General features: G+C 50.5%; 1 protein-coding gene across 10 annotated transcripts; it reads right to left on the bottom strand.

Annotated features, from left to right (window-relative positions):
• Positions 1-18: 18 nt before the first annotated feature.
• MRNIP (MRN complex interacting protein) lies at positions 19-18901 on the bottom strand. 10 transcript variants are annotated; one of them, XM_063642502.1, is made up of 9 exons: positions 14929-15103; positions 14665-14819; positions 12963-13143; positions 11013-11101; positions 6861-6936; positions 4623-4780; positions 3593-3680; positions 2310-2493; positions 19-628 (listed from the first exon to the last, which is right to left on the bottom strand). In XM_063642502.1, the coding sequence occupies exons 2-9, from the start codon at positions 14712-14714 to the stop codon at positions 483-485; spliced, it is 972 nt and encodes a 323-aa protein (XP_063498572.1). In that variant the 5' UTR covers positions 14715-14819; positions 14929-15103; the 3' UTR covers positions 19-482. The 10 variants fall into 10 exon arrangements, with proteins under 10 accessions (XP_063498572.1, XP_063498574.1, XP_063498570.1 ...); XM_063642504.1 differs by lacking the exons at positions 12963-13143; positions 14665-14819; positions 14929-15103 and adding exons at positions 15110-15169; positions 18610-18760; XM_063642500.1 differs by lacking the exon at positions 2310-2493 and having other exon boundaries at positions 14929-15102.
• Positions 18902-19249: the final 348 nt, after the last annotated feature.

Below are 19249 nucleotides of genomic sequence, written 5' to 3'. Positions count from 1 at the left end.
GTTTGCATAGAGAGATGATTGTTTGACAGTTAAGTTTATTGTTAGTGGTTCTTACACAGTATCTTTAAAAGTGCCTTAGGGGAACTGTCCCACCTAACAAGTGTACCTCGATTAATAACCTGCCAGTCCCAGATCACAGATCATCATCAAAGTCTTCCCCAGTTGTAAAGAGGTCACATAGTCGTGTGGGTTGAGGATTCTGCGCCTCCAGGACCAGGGACCCACCCTCTGCCCAGGGAGTCCTTGCGTCCCATGAGGTCTTCCCACAGGGCCTCTTAGGCCCGGATGTGAGGGTGTGTGTGGCTTGAGGAAGCTGGACAGCGGCAGTGGGCCTGCTGAGGCTGTCCCTTGAGGCCTGTGCTCTGGGGGTCCCTTGCTTAGCCTGTGCTGGACCAGCTGACCTGGGGTCCCTCTGAAGATACCTTGGCTGCTCACTGTCCACGTGTGAACTTTTTCTAGGTGACAGGACAAATCGCGCCCATTTAGAGGATGTGGCTATAACCTGCTGGGCAGGACTCCGTAGCTCCTTCCCAGGACCCCTCAGCTCCCTGGCACTGCAGTCTGCAGAGTTCTCCTGGAGGCAGGGGCTGCTGCCTTGTTTCACCTTCCATGTCAGGCCAGCCTGTCCCTGAAAGAGAAGACGGCATGCCCTCCATTTGTAAGAACAATGCCAGGGCCCAGCAGGACCACCTGCCCTACCTGGGCCTTGGCTGGGCCTCTGGTTCTGACGCTTTCTGCTGGAAGCTGTCAGGCTGGGATAGGCTTTGATTTTGAGGGTTACCAAGACGAAGCAAATCAATGCCTTCCACCTCACCGCAAACCTTCTGCTAAATTGCATGATCAGGCTTTCCAAAAACAAGACATTCTCATGTCATCAGGTGATCCATCTCCTGGGGACCTTAGACTCAGGTCACCGGTGCCTACAAAAGAGGTTTGAGCGGGAGGGCCTAGAGCCGTCTGGAAAGGGGTGGGCTGGCTTCATCCTGCCACCTCCCACCTGGGAGTGGCTCTCCAGAGCCTGCTGGGTTCTGCAGCTGCAGAGGTGGCAGCACCAAGCTCCCTGTTGGATAGGACTGGTGCTGGGGTCTGGCTTCTCACCCCAGGAACCAAAGATGCTCTGAAAGTTGGGTGTAGGCCGGGCGCAGTGGTTCACGCCTGTAATCCCAGCACTTCGGGAGGCCGAGGTGGGCAGATCACCTGAGGCCAGGAGTTTGAGACCAACCTGGCCAACATGGCAAAACCCTATCACTACTAAAAATACAAAAATTAACCGGGCATGGTGGCACATGCCTGTAATCTCAGCTACTCGGGAGGCTGAGGCAGGAGAATCACTTGAACCTGGGAGGCGGATTGCAGTGAGCCGAGATCGCGCCACTGCACTCCAGCCTGGGCGACAGTGAGATGCTGTCTCAAAAAAAAAAAAAGAAAGCTGGGTTGTAGGCTGGAAGCAGTGGCTCATGCCTGAATCACAGCACTTCGGGAGGCCGAGGCAGGCAGATTGAGCCCAGGAGTTTGAGATCAGCTTGGCCAACACGGTGAAACCCCCTCTCTACAAAAAATTAGCCAAGCGTGGTGGTGAGCACCTGTGATCCCAGCTACTCCGGAGGATCACTTAAGCCCAGGAGGTAGAGGCTATGAGGTGTGATTGTGCCACTGCACTCCAGCCTGGGTGACAGAGTGACACCCTGTCTCAAAAACAAAAGGCTGGGTGCAGTGGCTTATGCCTGTAATCCCAGTACTTTGGGAGGCCAAGGTGGGTGGATCACTTGAGGTCAGGAGTTCGAGACCTGCCTGGCCAACATGGGGAAGCCCTGTCTCTACTACAAATACAAAAATTAGCCAGGCGTGGTGGCAGACGCCTGTAATCCCAGCTACTCGGGAGGCTGAGGCAGAAGAATCGCTTGAACCTGGGAGGCGGAGGTAACAGTGAGCCAAGATCGTGCCATTGCACTCCAGCCAGGGAACAAGAGTGAAACTCCATCATCATAGAAAAAAAAAAGTTGGGTTGTGCTGCTTACAAAGGGAAAAGCAACGTGAAAGCAACGACAGAGTGGGTCCCTGCAGCACTGCCACCCAGGCAGTATGGAAGAGGCTCTGTGGCCCTGAAACTTGATGTCGGCTTTGCCACTGAACTTGCCGTGACTGCACAAAAACTGCAAGCCTCAGTTCCTCACCTTTAAAACAAAGCAACAGGCTTGAGGGAGCATGAAACACAATGATACCATTACAACGTGCAGCCCAGGGACTGGCCCGTGGCAGACTCTCTGGTCATTCTTCTAGGATTTGGAGATTCAAAGCCACATACTTACCCAGGATCACAAAACTAGTTGGCGGCAACATCAAAGTTTGAATTCTGTTGAATTCTGTCTCGGCATGAGCCAGTGCTCTGTGTGGTGAGGCCAGTGGAGACGGACCCTGGCTGACGTGGGGGTGGGGGCAGTGACTGACGCCCAGTGGACTCCCAACGGCAGTGCCCTTGCTGTGCCCTGGCTCCTGTGACAGAGCAAACCCTGCACTGTGCAGCACTGGATATGCGGTGGGGCCTGCATGACTGGAAGCTTCAAGAACAAGACAACCAGGCCAGGCGCAGTGGCCCACACCTATAGTCCCAGCACTTTGGGAAGTGGGAAGATTGCTTGAGCTCAGGAGTTTGAGACAAGCCTGGGCAACATAGTGAGACCACGTCTCTAAAACATTTTTTTTTTTCTGTTGCCCAGGCTGGAGCGCAGTGGTGCAATCTCAGCTCACTGCAACCTGTGCCTCTCAGGTTCAAGCAATTCTCCTGCCTCAGCCTCTCGAGTAGCCGGGATTACAGGCGCGTGCAACCACGCCCAGCTAATTATTTTTAGTAGAGATGGGGTTTCACCATGTTGGCCAGGCTGGTCTCAAACTCCTGACCTCAAGTGATCCACCCACCTCGGCCTCCCAAAGTGCTGGGATTACAGGTGTGAGCCACTGCGCCCGGCCTCTACAAAATATTTTTTAAAGAGTAGCCAGTGTGGTGGTGCGCATCTGTGGTCCCAGCTACTTGGGGGCTGAGGCAGGAGGATCACTTGGGCCTGGGAGGCGAGGCTTCAGTAGGCTATGACTGTGCCACTGCACTCCAACCTGAGTAGACAGAGTGAGACCCTGTCTCAGAAAACAAGAACAAGACAACACCCTAAGTGAAGAGTGCCTCACACACAAGACCCCACAGCTGGGCAAATGCGAGTGTGGAGGGAAGCATCTCCCAGGAGTCAGGGCGGCCCACTGACTACTCCTGCCTGGACACAGGTCCCCGTGCTCCACACAGAACGAGACGATGGCCCTGACCCATCGTCAGGCTGACCTGCTGGCCAACCTCAGTTGCTGCAAGGGTCACAGTGCTCTTTGGTCCTGAGTTACCCTCATGGGAGACGAGAGGCATGGGAGGGAAAAGGGGGTACAGACCTGAGGAAGGAGCTGGCTTCAGACAGAAAAGAAACCCAGGTGGGAAGATGGGCTTTCTGCGGGTAGGAATCTCACACTTTGTCAGCTGTGACAAAGGACAAAATTATCCCACACATACTCAGTGGTCACTGGGACCCAAGAGAAACTGTTCTCTGTCACTGACCTTCTGGGGTTCCCAGGCGACCTCAGAGCCACCAGAGTCCTGGACGCCAAGGCTGCATGGAGGCTGGACGGTGCTCTGGCTCCACTTCCTGTCAGGACAGTACTGTCAGTAGTCCCGTGCTACTCTCCAGCGGCACCCCGAGCCTGACTCCATGATCACACGGCCCACAAGCTTGAGTGGCCGCCTGCCTGTCCCTACAGCTTCCCAGGCAGCTGCTCAGGCTGCCCAGCCACCGCCCAGGCCCCACACCCCTGCTTCACAGCTTCTAGGTGCTAGAAAGTGTTGTTTTTATTTTAGACAGGGTCTCACCGGCACCAGGCTGGAGTGCAATGGCTCACTGCAGCCTTGACCTCCTGGGCTCAGGTGATCCTCCTGCCTCAGCCTCCCAAGTAGCTGGGACCACAGGCAGGCACTACCATGCCCCATGAATTTGTTTTAAAAAATTTGTTGTACAGATGGGGTCTCCCTATGTTGCCCGGACTGGTCTCAAATGATCCTCCTGCCTCAGCCTCCCAAAGTGCTGGGATTACAGGTGTGAGCCACTGTGCCTGGGTGGAAGGTTTGGTTTGAAAGCAGAATCTACCTCCTGAAAGCTCCTGCCCTCTAAGAGCCTCTCTAGATCCTCAACCTAAAGCCGTCTCCAAAAAACTCACGGAAATGCCTGAAGCAGAAGAAACCTTCCTTCAAGTATGAGGTCTCTGCTTCTCTGTGCTGAAAGCTCTCAGGCCTGTCAGCTACTCTGGCCACTTCCCTGAGGTCAGTACAGTCTGAGATGTTCAGAATTAAGTGGGCATCATAAAGGGTATGCATACTGGTGACCTGCCCAGCTTTTGCCACTGCACCGGCAGTGCCCAATGCCCAGGTGGGCTGAGGGGCCAGCAGTGGCAGCAGCTGTCTGTTTTCCCACCTGCTGCCACTTGCCACCTTGGCTTCCCGTGCTTGGCTGATGCTCACAGTGGCTCACTGGTGCCCCACTGCTGGAGGCAGCGTAGGCTCTGGGCCAGGGCTGGAACGGAGACGCACTTGGTACCTTTTTCTAGGCAGGTCTTGACTGAAGCGGGGGCTTGGCTCCTCCAATTTGGGTGAAGGCTGTTTGCTGAAACACACTCCTCTTCCTTCCAGCTCCAGTTCTTGGGAGTCCTTTTCTAGATACTTCAGCCAGCGACTCTCTGAGGGCCGCGATTTTTCCTACCAGATTGAGAAAAAAGTTGATTCTCAGTACTGGAAACCAGGCAGTTTTATCAAAAACCCCTAAGCCCAACTCTTGGGCCTGAGGATCTGAGGAGTCATGTCCAGCTCCACTCTTGGAAAGGCCCTGGCTGGAAGGTGATGGACACCAACACCCTGCAATGCTGGCAGGACAGCGCCCACTGGTACAGACCTCGGGAAGGCGGCCGGGCACGGCCCACCAAGAGCCTCACGAATGTCTATGCTCCCTGGCCCAGTGATTCCACACAGAGAGAGAAGGCAGAGGTGCCAGTCCCAGTCTTACAAAAAATAGCAAATTTCATTTATAAGAACAGAAGTGGCCAGGCGCGGTGGCTCACACCTGTAATCCTAGCACCTTGGGAGGCCGAGGTGGGCGGATCACGAGGTCAGGAGATCAAGACCATCCTGGCTAACACAGTGAAATCCCTGTCTCTACTAAAAAAAAAAAAAAAAATACAAAAAATTAGCCAGGCGTGATGGCGGGCACCTGTAGTCCCAGCTACTCAGGAGGCTGAGGCAGGAGAATGGCGTGAACCCGGGAGGCAGAGCTTGCAGTGAGCCGAGATTGTGCCATTACACTCCAGCCTGGGAGGCAGAGCGAGACTCCATCTCAAAAAAAAAAAAAAAAAAAAAAAAAAAAAAGAACAGAAGTGTAGAAACATGGCCAGGCGCGGTGGTTCACACCTGTAACCCTAGCACCGTGGGAGGCTGAGGCGGGCAGGTCACCTGAGCTCAGGAGTTCAAGACTAGCCTAGGCAACATGGTGAAACCCCATCTCTACTAAAAATACAAAAATTAGCCGGGCGTGGTGGTGCATACCTGTAATCCCAGCTTCTTGGGAGGCTGAGGCAGAAGAATTGCTTGAACCCAGGAGGCAGAGGTTGCAGTGAGCTGAGATCATGCCACCGCACTCTGGCTGGGGGACAGAGCGAGACTCCGTCAAAAGGAGGAAAGGAGAAAAGGAAGGAAGGAAAGAATGAAAAAGAAGGAAGGGAGAGAGGGAGGGAGGGAGGGAGGCAGGTAGGCAGGCAAGCAGAAGTGTGGAAACAACCTAAATGCCACATAATAAAGGAATCAATACGGGTCCATCTACTACATTCTGTAAACACTGTTTTTTTGAGACGTCGGGGCTCCAGTGAGCAGTGATCATGCCTCCGCACTCCAGCCTGGGTGACAGAGGGAGACCCTGTCTCAAAACCAAATAACTAAGAAATGAAAATCACTGAAGACTATACCACAACACAGAAGAATGATAACAACTGAAAACTAGGATGCAAAAAAGTATTTCTGATGAGAATGATATAAAATTAAGGCTGTAAATGGACCAAATTGGAAGCACAGGCAGAGGTACCAGAAAAGCATCTTCCTCTGCTTATAACAAAGTGTCAATCTGGCCAGGTGCAGTGGTTCAAGCCTGTAATCCCAGTACTTTGGGAGCTGAGGTGGGAAGATGGCTTGAGCCCAGGAGTTTGAGACCAGCCTAGACAACATAGGGAGACCTTGCCTCTACAAAAAAGAAAAAAAATCAGCAGGGCGTGCACTTGTAGTTCCAGTTACTAAGGAGCCTGAGGTGGGAGGATCACTTAAGTCCAGGAAGTCAAGGCTGCAGGGAGCCATGATCGCGCCACTGCATTCCAGCCTGGGTGACAGAGTGAGACCTCGTTTCAGAGAAAAAAAACAGCTTGCAGTCTGGAACAAGGAAAGATGGAAACCCAGGTGTTTTATCCCATTACTCTTTCCCTCTCAGAGGTATGCCCAGAGTGCTGTGGGGGCAAAGTGGAAGCAGCATAAGGTGATGTTTGAGTTACATTCAGGAGTCCCCCAAGCAGAGGAGAGGGTCCTTTGCAGGGTACTGTAATGATTGGTACACATGGCTGCCTCCATCCTTACAAAAGGTACAGGTTTATTTATTTTCGTGTTCCCTGCAGCTTTAAGCCAACTGACTGTCATTGGGTGGCATCGACACACATTAGCTATACAAATGACTACTGGATACATCTGTGCATTCATCCCTTCCCTGACACAGAGCCAGCCTGGGGCAGGTGGGCCTGAGGCTTACCTGCTGCTTCACATTCCCAGCCTGCTGGTGGCCCACGTTTTCTTCTTCACCGGCACTGACGGTTTCTTCTAGACACCTTCAGGGAAGACCATACATATGCCCTTTGAAAAATGACCAGGGGCTGGGCATGGTGGCTCACTCCTGTAATCCCAGCACTTTGGGAGGCTGAGACAGGTGGATCACCTGAGGTCACGAGTTCGAGACAAGTCTGGCCAACATGGTGGTGCATACCTATATTCCCAGCTACTCAGGAGGCTGAGGCAGGATAATCGTTTGAACCTGGGAGGCGGAGGTTGCAGTGAGCCAAGATCGCTGGACGATGGAATCACATGACAATGGAGATACGTTGCAGCTTCAACCTCCCTGGGCTCAGGTGATCCTCCCACCTCAGCCTCCTGAGTATCTGGGACCACAGGCATGTACCACCATGCCTGGCTAAATTTTTTTTTTCTTCTTTTTTTTGTAGACAGGGTTTTGCCATCTTGCCCATGGAAGTCTCAAATTCCTGGGCTCAAGTGATCTACCCACCTCGGCCTCCCAAAGTGCTGGGATTACAAGCATGAAGTACGCATCCAGCCGGTTTGATTTTAAAAATCATTTTTCCAATTGTCCACTGCATATATATAGAAATACAATTTAATTTTATATGTTGACCTTGTATTCTTGTGATCTTGCTAAATTACTAGTTCTAGTAGCTTTTTTTGTAGATTCATTAGGATTTTCTACATACACAATCAGGCTATTTGCAAATAAAATAATGGTTTTATCCAGTTTGGGATTTACTGTTTCCTTAATCTAAAAATGTTGTCTCTGATTCTGGAAAATGCTGCGCTCTTATCTCTTCAGTTACTGCTTTTGCCCCATTCTCTTTATTACCTCTTGGTAGAACTCTGTAACCTCCATGTCTCTCAACTTTCCCTTATATTTTCTACTTTTCCATTTTTCTGTGTTGCATTCTGAATAATTTTTTAGATTTATCTTCCATTTCACTAATTCTCTCTTCAGCTGCATTTAATCTGTTTAACATGTCCACTGAATTTTTAATTTTTTTTTTGAGATGCAGTCTCACTCTGTCACCCAGGCTGGTGTGCAGTGGCACAATCTTGGCTCACTGCAACCCCCGCTTCCTGGGCTCAAGTGATTTCCAGCTAATTTTTGTATTTTTAGTAGAGATGGGGTTTCACTATGTTGGCCACACTGGTCATGAACTCCTGACCTCAAGTGATCTGCCTGCCTCAGCCTCCCAAAGTGCTAGGATTATAGGCATGAGCCACTGCGCCTGGCCTGAATTTTCAATTTCAATAATTATACTTTGAAGTTCTGCAAACTCTTTTTTTTTTTTTTTTTTTTTTTAAAGACAGAGTCTCACTCTGTTGCAGACCTCACTTGAGCCTGGGAGGTGGAGGTTGACTCACTGCAACCTCTGCCTCCCAGGCTCAAGTGATTCTTATGCCTCAGCCTCCTGAGTAGCTGGGACTACAGGCATGTGCCACCACACCCAATTAACTTTTGTATTTTTAGTAGAGACGGGGTTTCACCATGTTGGCCAGGCTGGTCTTGAACTCCTGACCTCAAATAATCCACCTGCCTTGGCCTCCCAAAGTGCTGGGATCATAGCTGTGAGCCACTGCACCCGGCCTCTTTTTGGTTCTTTTTCAAATACACCTATTTTTTTGGATATGAGGGTGATCTGGCTGTGACATCTGTCACCCCATCCATCACCAGGGTTGGTGAGCTGATCTCGATGGCTAGGCAATGTCCCCTTCTTCCCTCACCACTCCATGTGCGTCCCTCCTGAAGCTGTGCGCTTGGTCGAAGAGGACGGCCACCTCCAACAGAGGAGGAGTGGTCTTCGGTCCAAGGTATACGAGTAGCTGCACTCCTCTGCTAGAACCTCCAAACAAGCTCTCAAATACACCTATGTTTTGAAGTCCCTCATCTTATCACCCACTTCTTTTATTTTATTAAATATATTAAACATGCAATATCATGTATTTTGAAGTCTTTATGGGTCTGACTTTTCTGACTGTTTGTTGTTCTGCTATCTTTTGCTCCTGGTGGCATATTTCCTTGAATGTTAAATGATTTTAAACTCCTGAGTATATGCTGCTTGGAACTTTTTCTGTGGGAATTCTTTTTTTCTTTTTTTTTTTTTTTGAGACGGAGTCTCGCTCTTTCACCCAGGCTGGAGTGCAGTGGCGCAATCTCGGCTCACTGCAGGCTCCGCCCCCCGGGGTTCACGCCATTCTCCTGCCTCAGCCTCCCGCATAGCTGGGACTACAGGCGCCTGCCACCTCGCCCGGCTAATTTTTTGTATTTTTAGTAGAGACGGGATTTCACCGTGTTAGCCAGGATGGTCTCGATCTCCTGACCTCGTGATCCGCCCACCTCGGCCTCCCAAAGTGCTGGGATTACAGGCGTGAGCCACCGCGCCCGGCCTTTTTTTTTTCTTTTTTGAGACGGAGTCTCGCTTTGTTGGCAGGCTGGAGTGCAGTGGCGCCATCTCGGCTCACTGCAGCCTCTGCCTCCCGGGTTCAAGCAGTTCTCCAGCCTCAGCCTCCCTAGTAGCGTGGACTACAGGCGCCCGCCACCATGCCCAACTAATTTTTGTATTTTTAGTAGAGACGGGGTTTCACCGTGTTGGCCAGGATGGTCTCGATCTCTTGACCTCGTGGTCCGCCCACCTCAGCCTCCCAAAGTGCTGGGATTACAGTGGTGAGCCACCACGCCTGGCCCCTGTGGGAACTTTAAGGCCTGGCAATTGAAGATATATTGCTGCAGAAAGGAGCTCCATTTACCTCTGCTTCCTGGGACAATTAAAACATAAATTTTCTGCTTGAGGCTTTTCACAAAGGGTATGTAAAAGGCTGAAAAACCATGCAACTACTTCCTTTTATTTCCAAAATCTTAAGAGATATTTCCCCCTCTTCAGCCACTGCCAAGGTCAATACAGGCAAGCTGCCTGTTGCAGAGTGGATCTAGTTCATTTGTACACTAAGGGTGTAGTCCTCTGGGGGCTCAGTGTTGTTACGAGGTGTCCTATTGGCCCGTCTACTCTGACTGGGCCATAGCTTTTGTCTTCCGAGGGCCTCCTGCACCCCTACCAGCCGTTGAAATGGAGGCTCCAGAGCACCGGGCTTCAATCACCCCAGCAGCTCAGGTGCTTCCTCTCTGGATTTTGGCTTCCACACTTTTTTTTTTTTAAAGCCAGTTAAATTTAGCAGTGGAGAGTTGTATACCAACTTTAGTGACCCTAATGTTAGTAAGTTCTGATAACCGACTACCATTGGACCAGCTTCTTCATTTTTGACCTCTGAGAGTTACTTACTTACTTTTTTTTTTTTTTTTTTTTTTTTTGAGATAGTCTCGTTCTGTTGCCCAGGCTGGAGTGCAATGGTGCGATCTCGGCTCATTGCAACCTCCGCCTCCTGTGGTCAAGTGATTCTCCTACCTCAGCCTCCTGAGTAGCTGAGATTACAGGCGTGCACCATCATGCTCAGCTAATTTTTTTGTATTTTTAATATAGACGGGGTTTCACCATGCTGGCCAGGCTGATCTCAAACTCCTGACCTCGTGATCTGCCCACCTTGGCCTCCTAAAGTGCTGGGACTACAAACATGAGCCACTGCGCCCGGCCGAGAGTTACTTTCTTTCTTGTCAGCTCATCAGTGCATTTAAAATAGCTAGCAGTTTTAGTTATTTTCAGTGGGAGAACTGCTCAGGGTGTTTGACTGCCATATGGTAAGACATGGAAGTCTAACAGACTTCTCCACTGACCCAGGCCCAGTGGGGTCTGTCCTACCGGGGCCTCTCTGGGGAACCTGCCACAAACGAGAACAGCTGTGTCAAGAGCCTTTCGGCTCTGGAGGCACAGAGCAATGGCCTGCCAGCTTTAAAAATCACAGGTCTGGGCCCCATCACAGGCAATCAGGTGAGAATCTCCTCAGGTGAAGCTCAGCCCCAGTATTCTAAAAATCCCCGGGGTTGGTTCTGAGGGCAGCTGCTGACCTCAGATGGCAAAGTGACAGCAGGGACCTGGGGCAGGTCCAGCCAGAGCAGAGTGCCCAGCCCAGGATTTCCATTGTGTACTTCTATTATCCAGTCAAGACGAAAACAGGGCAAGACAACCACACTCTTCTCAAACAACTGTACCTGAGTGGCAGCTCTGAAACTTGTCCCTGTAGCAGATTTAATTTTTGGACATGGCGTCTACAGTCAGCACCAGAGCCTTCACCGTAAGCCTGAGAAACCAGAAAATATATGACATTTAAAAAGTGCTGGCGGAATGCTGAGAAACAGATCCATCTGAGATGCACCTCAGGGAGGACAGGCCGAAGACCCCTAAAGCAGCATGCAGGAGTCCTAGTGACTGACGGCTGTCTCTAGAACGATTTGCAAACCAACAGTCTCCGGAACTAATAGTTTAGATCTGTGTGGCTGTCCCACAAGAACTGTCCCACCCTGAACTCTACCTATTGAAGCCAAACTCAACCCAAAGCCCTACACAAAATGGTTAGTGAACATGAATAAAAAGGTCACAAGGGAAGTAACACGTATTGACATATTGTATAACATACTGCCAAAAAATATATGAAATGATACTTACCTTCACTGATAATCAAAGGAATACAAAATAAAACACATTTTTTCCCACTTAGCAGTCACAAATTCATCCAACAAATATTTATTGAATACCAACTACGTGCCAGGCCTCATCTAGGGGTAGACAATACAGGAATGGACAAGACTCCCTGTCATCATGGAACTCACATTCAAGTGAGAAGAGACAGGAAAGAAACAAGTGAGCCATGTAACCTATCAGATGCTAGTAAGTGCTCTGAGAAAGACAAGGCCAGGAAAGACGCCGTACATAAGAGCATACCGTTTTACTAAGGTGTTCAAAATGGTCAAGGAATGGATCTCTAAGAAGGTAACGTTTGAGCACAAACAGGAAGCTATGAAGCAGCAAGCCACATGGCTGTCTGGGGAAGAACATTCCAGCAGAAGCAATGACATGAAAACGAGTGTGAAGACCCTGAGCCTGGAATTTTGGAGGAACAGTGAAGAGGCCAGCATGGCTGGAGCTGAGTGGTCTAAGGGGAAGATGGTGAGAGATGGAATTTGAGAGTATGGGTCCTGCTATAGTACAGGCAGAATCAGCTTCACAGGTATGACAGCTGCTCTGCTGTCGCCATCCTGAAATTCTTAATACTCTGGTCTTTGAACCTGTGTTTTGTAAGTGAAGTCTGCTGGGACAATGGAGCACATCTGTGATCAGACACACACACTATACGTGTCCAGTGTTCCTCAACACCCCACTGGCAGGAGCATTCTTGATGTCCCCTGAGCACAGAATTCCGTGGACTCCCAGTGCCTGGCAGCTAGTAAGTCAAGTGAGAACTGAGAACCAACCATTGTTTTTAGCAACACAGAGACCACTGCTGACTCTGACAGAAGCAATTGTGATGGACACGTAGGGAGTGTGCAGTCCTGTTTGGAGCACATTCACGTGAGAACGGAGAAGAGTAGCTGGAGGGGGAAATGGCAAAGACCAGGCTGGCATAACCAGTAGTGGTGTGCTCTTCCATAGGGCAGGGACTGCTGGCTGGATACTGAAGCGCATTCTTCCCAATGTGGGCACAAAACTGGACTTCATTTTCCAGTGTGCATGTGGTCGGGGTGGCCACAAAACCAGCCTCTTTCCACGGCACTGTCACTTGTTTCCCAGCCTGGCCCTCAAAGCCTCCCAGTAGCTCCTCCAAGCACCTGCCCTTCTCAGTGGCTAGAAGCAGCTACAGATGAGCCTCAGGGAATAGAAGAAGCTCAAGATGGCAGGAGCTTGGATCCCTGAGCAACCACATCAAGGGCAGTGCCCTGCTGACCTTATCGTCTTCCCAGGACTGTTATCAGAGCAAGAGAAACGTTTATTGTATTAAGCCACCACAATTTTGGTGTGTTTGTTACTGTGGCCTAGTCAGCCATACACCACATACCACACACAGCACAGAGGCATTGAGGGGAGTAAGAAGGCTTCCTCAAGGAGAATGTAGAAATATATACATCTCAAACAAGCCATGCTCACCACGTGGGGTGTCTGCCTACCTGGTAAGCCAGCCCCTCTCTTCTGAGACCCAATCCCAGTTGACTGGACCAGAAGTGGACATCCGAGTCAGCCTGGGCCACCAGGTTGCTTCTCCTAGGAATGTATAATTGAGCCTCAGCTCTTCCCGCTGGCTTGGAATGAGATTTTACGGACTTGGAGCAGAGAATGTGACTGAACAGTCTGGGGAGAAACAGAAAGGGAAGGAGAGGAGAAAATGGAGTAAAGATACAGGGAGAAGCTGGGTGATGGGCAGGAAAAGCTGAGGCCTGGCTTGTTGGCAGCTTTTCAGTTCTTGGGGCTAGTTTTGCAAGGGATGGGGGATGAAGTTCTGCCCCTTGGATTCCCTAAGAGATCTCATTACCTTGCCAGCACTTTATTTATTTGTTTATTTATTTTTTAACTTTGCTGAACCCATTCTGAAGTGTTTTTTTTTTCCCCTTTTTTAAAAAAAATATCAGCCGGGCACGGTGGCTCACGCCTGTAACCCCAGCACTTTGGGAGGCCAACGCGGGCAGATCACGAGGTCAGGAGATCGAGACCATCCTGGCTAACATGGTGAAACCCCATCTCTACTAAAAATACAAAATATTAGCTGGGCGTGGTGGTGTGTGCCTACAGTCCCAGCTACTTGGGAGGCTGAGGCAGGAGAATCGCTGGAACCTGGGAGGTGGAGGTTGCAGTGCGCCAAGATTGCGCCACTGCACTCCAGCCTGGGTGACAGAGCGAGACTCCATCTCAAAAAAAAATAAAAAAATAAAAAAAATAAAAAATATCAGGTGAAGGCATTCATCAACATTATGAAATGTTTTTGTCTACTGAGGCAGGTGAATCATTTGAGGTCAGGAGTTCGAGACCAGCCTGGCCAACATGGTGAAACCCCATCTCTACTAAACATACAAAACACAAATTAGCTGGGCGTGGTGGCACGCACCTGTAGTCCCAGATACTCAGGAGGCTGAGGCAGGAGAATCGCTTAAACCCGGGAGGCGAAGGTTGCAGTGAGCCAAGATCGCACCACTGCACTCCAGCCTGCGTGACAGAGCGAGACTCCATCTCAAAAAAAAAAAAAACAAAAAACAAAAAACAAACCCCAAAAAACAGCACTTCAACTTCTAGGACTTCGTCCTAAGTGAACAGTAAACAGCTGGTCACGTGGATAAAGAGGTTTTTGTAAAAAGCTTCATGGTAGAGTTGTACATAACGGTCAAAAGGGAAATCAACCTAAACGCCCAACAAGGTTGGACCGGCTGCTTCCTCACTCCACAAGCACCGAGCACTGTGCTAGGTGCTGCGGATACACTGTTCTCATGGAACTTACAGCCTTAGACGGACAATCTGTGCATAAACACAGACTATGTAACTTCCACAGGATGCTGAGAAGAGGGAGGAGAACTCCACAGTGAGCACAAAGGCCCGAAGAGGAGCGAGTTTGGATTTAAGGTCAGAAAGAAAGCACCGTGGCTGTAGGAGGAGAGGAAAGATGAGAGGTGAGGGAGAGGCGGCACTGGGGCTGGAGCAGGAGAAGAGCGAGTTCAGTAAGGCAAAGGATGCAGGACAGTTTGGGGTCCTAGAGTTCAGGAGGGGCAATATGGATGGACTGAAAAGACGTCCTCAATGCCAGGGGCAAACAGCTGGGTAAGAGCATTTACAGCCCACCCCTGCCTGCCTCCACTTCCTGAGCCCACTTTCCCACACCCCCACCTCCACCAACAGCCTCTGCCCTTCCCCGGCTGCCCGCACTCCTCTGTCATCTTCTCACAGTCCCCAATGCTTTCCTCTCCTTGTGCTCAGCCGAGTTTTAAATTATGTAGATGTGTGTGTGCATTAGTTTCTCTTCCCCTTCCACACAAGTGCGCCTGTGAGGGCAAGAACAACAATGGGCTTAGTTTCCACTGTTTCCCTTGTGCTTGGCACACAGAAAGTACTCAAGAAATACTTGCTGAATGAAGAATCAAATGGCAGTACCTTTCCAGACACTGCTCCATCCATTTCACCTCCTGAAGGAACAGGAAGCTCGGAAGCAGGAGCTCCCTGTCTGGGGAACTTTGTGTGAGAGAGGATGATCCCAGCTGTGGCACGCTGGGACTCCCTGGAAGGGCTCGCTGCAGGCCTGCGCCCCACCTGCTTTCTGTTTTGTAGGACTCACCCGCAAAAAGGACTGCTTCTCTCCACAAGCTTTGCATGTCCACTTGACACTCTTTTTTACCTGCAATGAAATTTCAGAAATACAACTCAGATAATTATTTAAAACAAAATGGAATTGGGCCGGGCGTGCTGGCTCACGCATGGAATCCCCCTTTGGGAGGCCGAGGCGGGCAGATCACAAGGTCAGGAGTTCGCGACCAGCCTGACCAACATGGTGAAACCCAGTCTCTACTAAAAATACGAAAATTAGCTGGGCGTGGTGGCGGGCACCTGTAATCCCAGCTACTTAGGAGGCTGAGACAGGAGAATCGCTTGAACCCGGGAGGTGGAGGTTGCAGTGAGCCAAGATTGCGCCACTGCACTCCAGCCTATGCGACAGGGTGAGACTCCATCTCAAACAAACAAACAAAAAACAAAATGGAATTGAACCTGAAATTTTTTTTTTAAATCTCAAGTAGCTGGGATTACAGGTGCGTACCACCACGCCCAGCTAATTTTCGTATTTTAGTAGAGATGGGGTTTCACCATGTTGACCAGGCTGGTCTCAAACTCCTGACCTCAAGTGATCCACCTGTCTTGGCCTCCCACAGTGCTGGGATTACAGGTGTGAGTCACCATGCCTGGCCCGAAATAATTTTTTTTTTTTGAGACAGAGTCTGGCTCTGTCGCCCAGGCTGGAGTGCAGTGGCGTGATCTCGGCTCACTGCAAGCTCCCCCTCCCGGGTTCACACCATTCTCCCGCGTCAGCCTCCCGAGTAGCTGGGACTACAGGTGCTCGCCACCACGCCTGGCTAATTTTTTGTATTTTTAGTAGAGACGGGGTTTCACCATGTTAGCCAGGATGGTCTCGATCTCCTGACCTGGTGATCCACCACGCCCGGATCTGGCCCAAAATAATTTTAAAAACTGATGGAAAGAGTCCAGAAACAAACCAACACATGTGTAAAAATTTAGCATATCATAATCATAAACGTGGTACTTTAAAAGTGGAAAAAAAGACTATTTAACAAGTCTGGGTTGGTGCTGGGAAAACTGGCTATCTATGTGAAACACAATCAAATTGGGCTGGGCACAGTGGCTCGAGCCTGTAGTCTCAGCAACCAGGGAGGCCGAGACTACTCGAGCCCAGGAGTTTGAGGCCAGCCCAGGTAGCACGGCAAGAGCCTGTCTTGCAAACCCAAATCCGAACAACAAAAAAACACTCCAAAAGACCCAAATTGAAGCTGTAAAAAAAATTCCATAATATTTAAATTCTTGTTAAACTTGGGTCTAAAAAAAAATCCCATAACATTTATTTTCAATTCTTGTTAAACCTGACTAGACGTGTTCTCTCTTAACATGATAAAATGCCTAAAACCCAGCTCTAATGCTGGAGAATCTCTACCAGCACTCCACATGGAAGTCAAGAACAAGCCAGGGTTGCCCGCTATTATTTACCATTTTTTTCTGGATGTACTAGCCAATGGAATTAGAAGAAAGTTATAAGAGGTATAAAAATTAGGAGGGGAAAACCCTATCATTATTTATAGACATAATTATAATACCTGAAATAACTCCTGACCTCAAATGATCTGCCCACCTCAGCCTCCCAAAGAAAAGCCAATTTTTAATTTTTATATTTTTTGAGACGGAGTTTCGCTCTTATTGCCCAGACTGGAGTGCAATGGTGAGATCTCGGCTTAGTGCAACCTCCACCTCCCAGGTTCAAGAGATTCTCCTGCCTCAGTCTCCCAAGCAGCTGGGATTACAGGCACCTGCCACCACGCCTGGCTAACTTCGTAGTTTTAGTAGAGACAGGGTTTCATCATGTTGGTCAGGCTAGTCTCGAACTTCTGACCTCAAGTGACCCACCCAAAGTGCTGGGATTAAAGGCGTGAACCACCATGCCCGGCTGCTACCTGATATAATTTTTTATCTGAAAACCGACATAATGAAATGAGAAGCCACTAAAACTAGACAATCTAATACAGTGGTTAGGTACAAAATTAAGATACCTTCAAAAATTAATATAGCTTTTATATGAGCAGACATCTAATTAGAACACATAATTGATAAAGAGTCCATTTATAACAGCAACAAATAAAATGTTACCAAGGGATACCAAGGTTACTTGAATAAACGTAATGGATCATGTTTAACACCACAAAGATGTCTAGGTTGATTCATTAACATTAATACGATTAATATGATCCTCATACAAAATCATGAGGTTTTTGGGGGAAGTATCCAAAAGGATTCTAAGGCGGACAATGAGCACCTACCAAAAATTGAAGTGGGTAATGACTTAGCAATTTTGCTTCTCAGCTTCTATCTTAAAACACCAATAAAACTGTGGATTTTCTGGCCGGGCGCGGTGGCTCACGCTTGTAATCCCAGCACTTTGGGAGGCCGAGGCGGGCGGATCACGAGGTCAGGAGATTGAGATTACGGTGAAACCCCGTCTCTACTAAAAATACAAAAAATTAGCCGGGCGTGGTGGCGGGCGCCTGTAGTCCCAGCTACTCAGGAGGCTGAGGCAGGAGAATGGCGGGAACCCGGGAGGCGGAGCTTGCAGTGAGCCGAGATTGTGCCACTGCACTCCAGCCTGGGCGACAGAGTGAGACTCCGTCTCAAAAAAAAAAAAAAAAAAAAAAAAACACAAAATTAGCAGGGCATGATGGCGCATGCCTGTAATCCCAGCTACTCGGAAGGCTGAGGCAGGAGAATTGCTTGAACCTGGGAGGCGGAGGTTGCGGTGAGCCGAGATCGCGCCATTGCACTCCAGCCTGGGCAACAAGAGCGAAACTCCGTCTCAAAAAAAGAAAAAAAAAGAAGTCTGATGCTATTCTTTCTCAGGGCATAGCAGATTACCAATAATTAGGAGGGAGGGACTATCAGAAGCGGACACAGTGACTGCAGTGTTATCAAGCAGGGAGACAGGCGCGATCCAGAAAAGCTTAAGTGACATTCTCTATCTGGCACGCTGAAAGTTCGGGAGGCAAATATGTTCTAGAAACACAGATTATCTGTCTTTAAGACTCCGGGGCCCGTGGTTTATGCGTCGGCGAACAGGCATATCAAGTCCCTGGCCCCGCAGAAAAGGACGGCGGCAGAGGCACGGGACGACGGAGAACGCGCCCAGGTGTGGAGCAGGGACGCCGCCGCGGCGCGCCCGGGCTCTAAGAACCGTCCTCCCCCTCTCATTGAAACTCATTCAGGGCTACTTCGTGGGGTAGGCTCTGCGTAAAGGAATCTATACTCAACCGGGTTCTCCCACTACCTGCTACAACTCACAAGAGGCCACCTCCGCAGAAACCGTTATCTCTGGTTTGTACAAGAACCAAACAAAAAGCTCAGAACGTTATGCGGGGGCGACCCCAATGAGACCCGCCCTCAGCGCTCCCTGCGCTCCTTCGGGCCCGGTGCATCCCGGAGCCATTCGAGACAACACCCACGGGCCCGCCATTCCCCGTCCGCTGTCCCCGCCCCGGAGGAGAAGGAGGGGGCTGGCACCTGCCAGACCTGGTGCGCCTGGAAGAGGCGGCAGCTGCAGCAGCGTAGCACCCGAGAACGCTGAGGCGGCGCCATCCCTGCTTGTACAATCGCCAGCCAGCCAAGCGCGTGCGCTCTGCATTTGCCCCGCCGCGGCCCCGCCCCACGTACGCGCTCCGGACACTCTAGTTCCCTACGCCGCCTCGCATGCACTTATACTCTTCGCTCCGGCCGCCGCGGCCCCGCCCCACGTACGCGCTCCGGACACTCTAGTCCCCTAAGCCGCCTCGCATGCACTTATACTCTTCGCTCCGGCCGCCGCGGCCCGCCCCACGTACGCCCGCCGGACACTCTAGTACCTTACGCCGCCTCGCATACACTTATACTCTTCGCTCCGGCCGCCGCGGCCCGCCCCACGTACGCGCTCCCGACCCTCTAGTCCCCTACGCCGCCTCGCATGCGCTTATACTCGGCCGCGGCCCCGCCCCTGCGCACCGGAACCCCTCTAGCCCGCCGCGCCTCTCGCTGGTCACCTGGGCCCCTCCGACCTCGGAAGGAGTCCTGGGTCCCGGTGGGTGCGGGATTCCTGGTAGCCGACTCGCCGTCTGAGCAGGGCAGTGCCCGCATCTTCCTAAGGCAGCGGCTTCCGGCCCTGGGGAGACTGGAGTTG

Source organism: Symphalangus syndactylus, chromosome 7 (assembly GCF_028878055.3).
Source record: "Symphalangus syndactylus isolate Jambi chromosome 7, NHGRI_mSymSyn1-v2.1_pri, whole genome shotgun sequence".
Classification (NCBI taxonomy): domain Eukaryota; kingdom Metazoa; phylum Chordata; class Mammalia; order Primates; family Hylobatidae; genus Symphalangus; species Symphalangus syndactylus.
Note: the sequence above shows the minus strand (reverse complement) of the source record. Positions and strands in the feature narration are given on the sequence as shown.

Bases quoted from the DNA above. Each gene is read 5' to 3' on its own strand.
- MRNIP (XM_063642500.1), bottom strand. From the start codon at position 14,714: ATGACAGAGGAGTGCGGGCAGCCGGGGAAGGGCAGAGGCTGTTGGTGG. The intron at 13,144-14,664 runs GTGGGGGTGTGG...GTTTCTCCCCAG, and splicing joins GGCAGAGGCTGTTGGTGGAG to ACTGTTCAGTCACATTCTCT. The intron at 4,781-6,860 runs GTAAGCCTCAGG...TCAATCTGGTAG, and splicing joins CTGGGAATGTGAAGCAGCAG to GAAAAATCGCGGCCCTCAGA.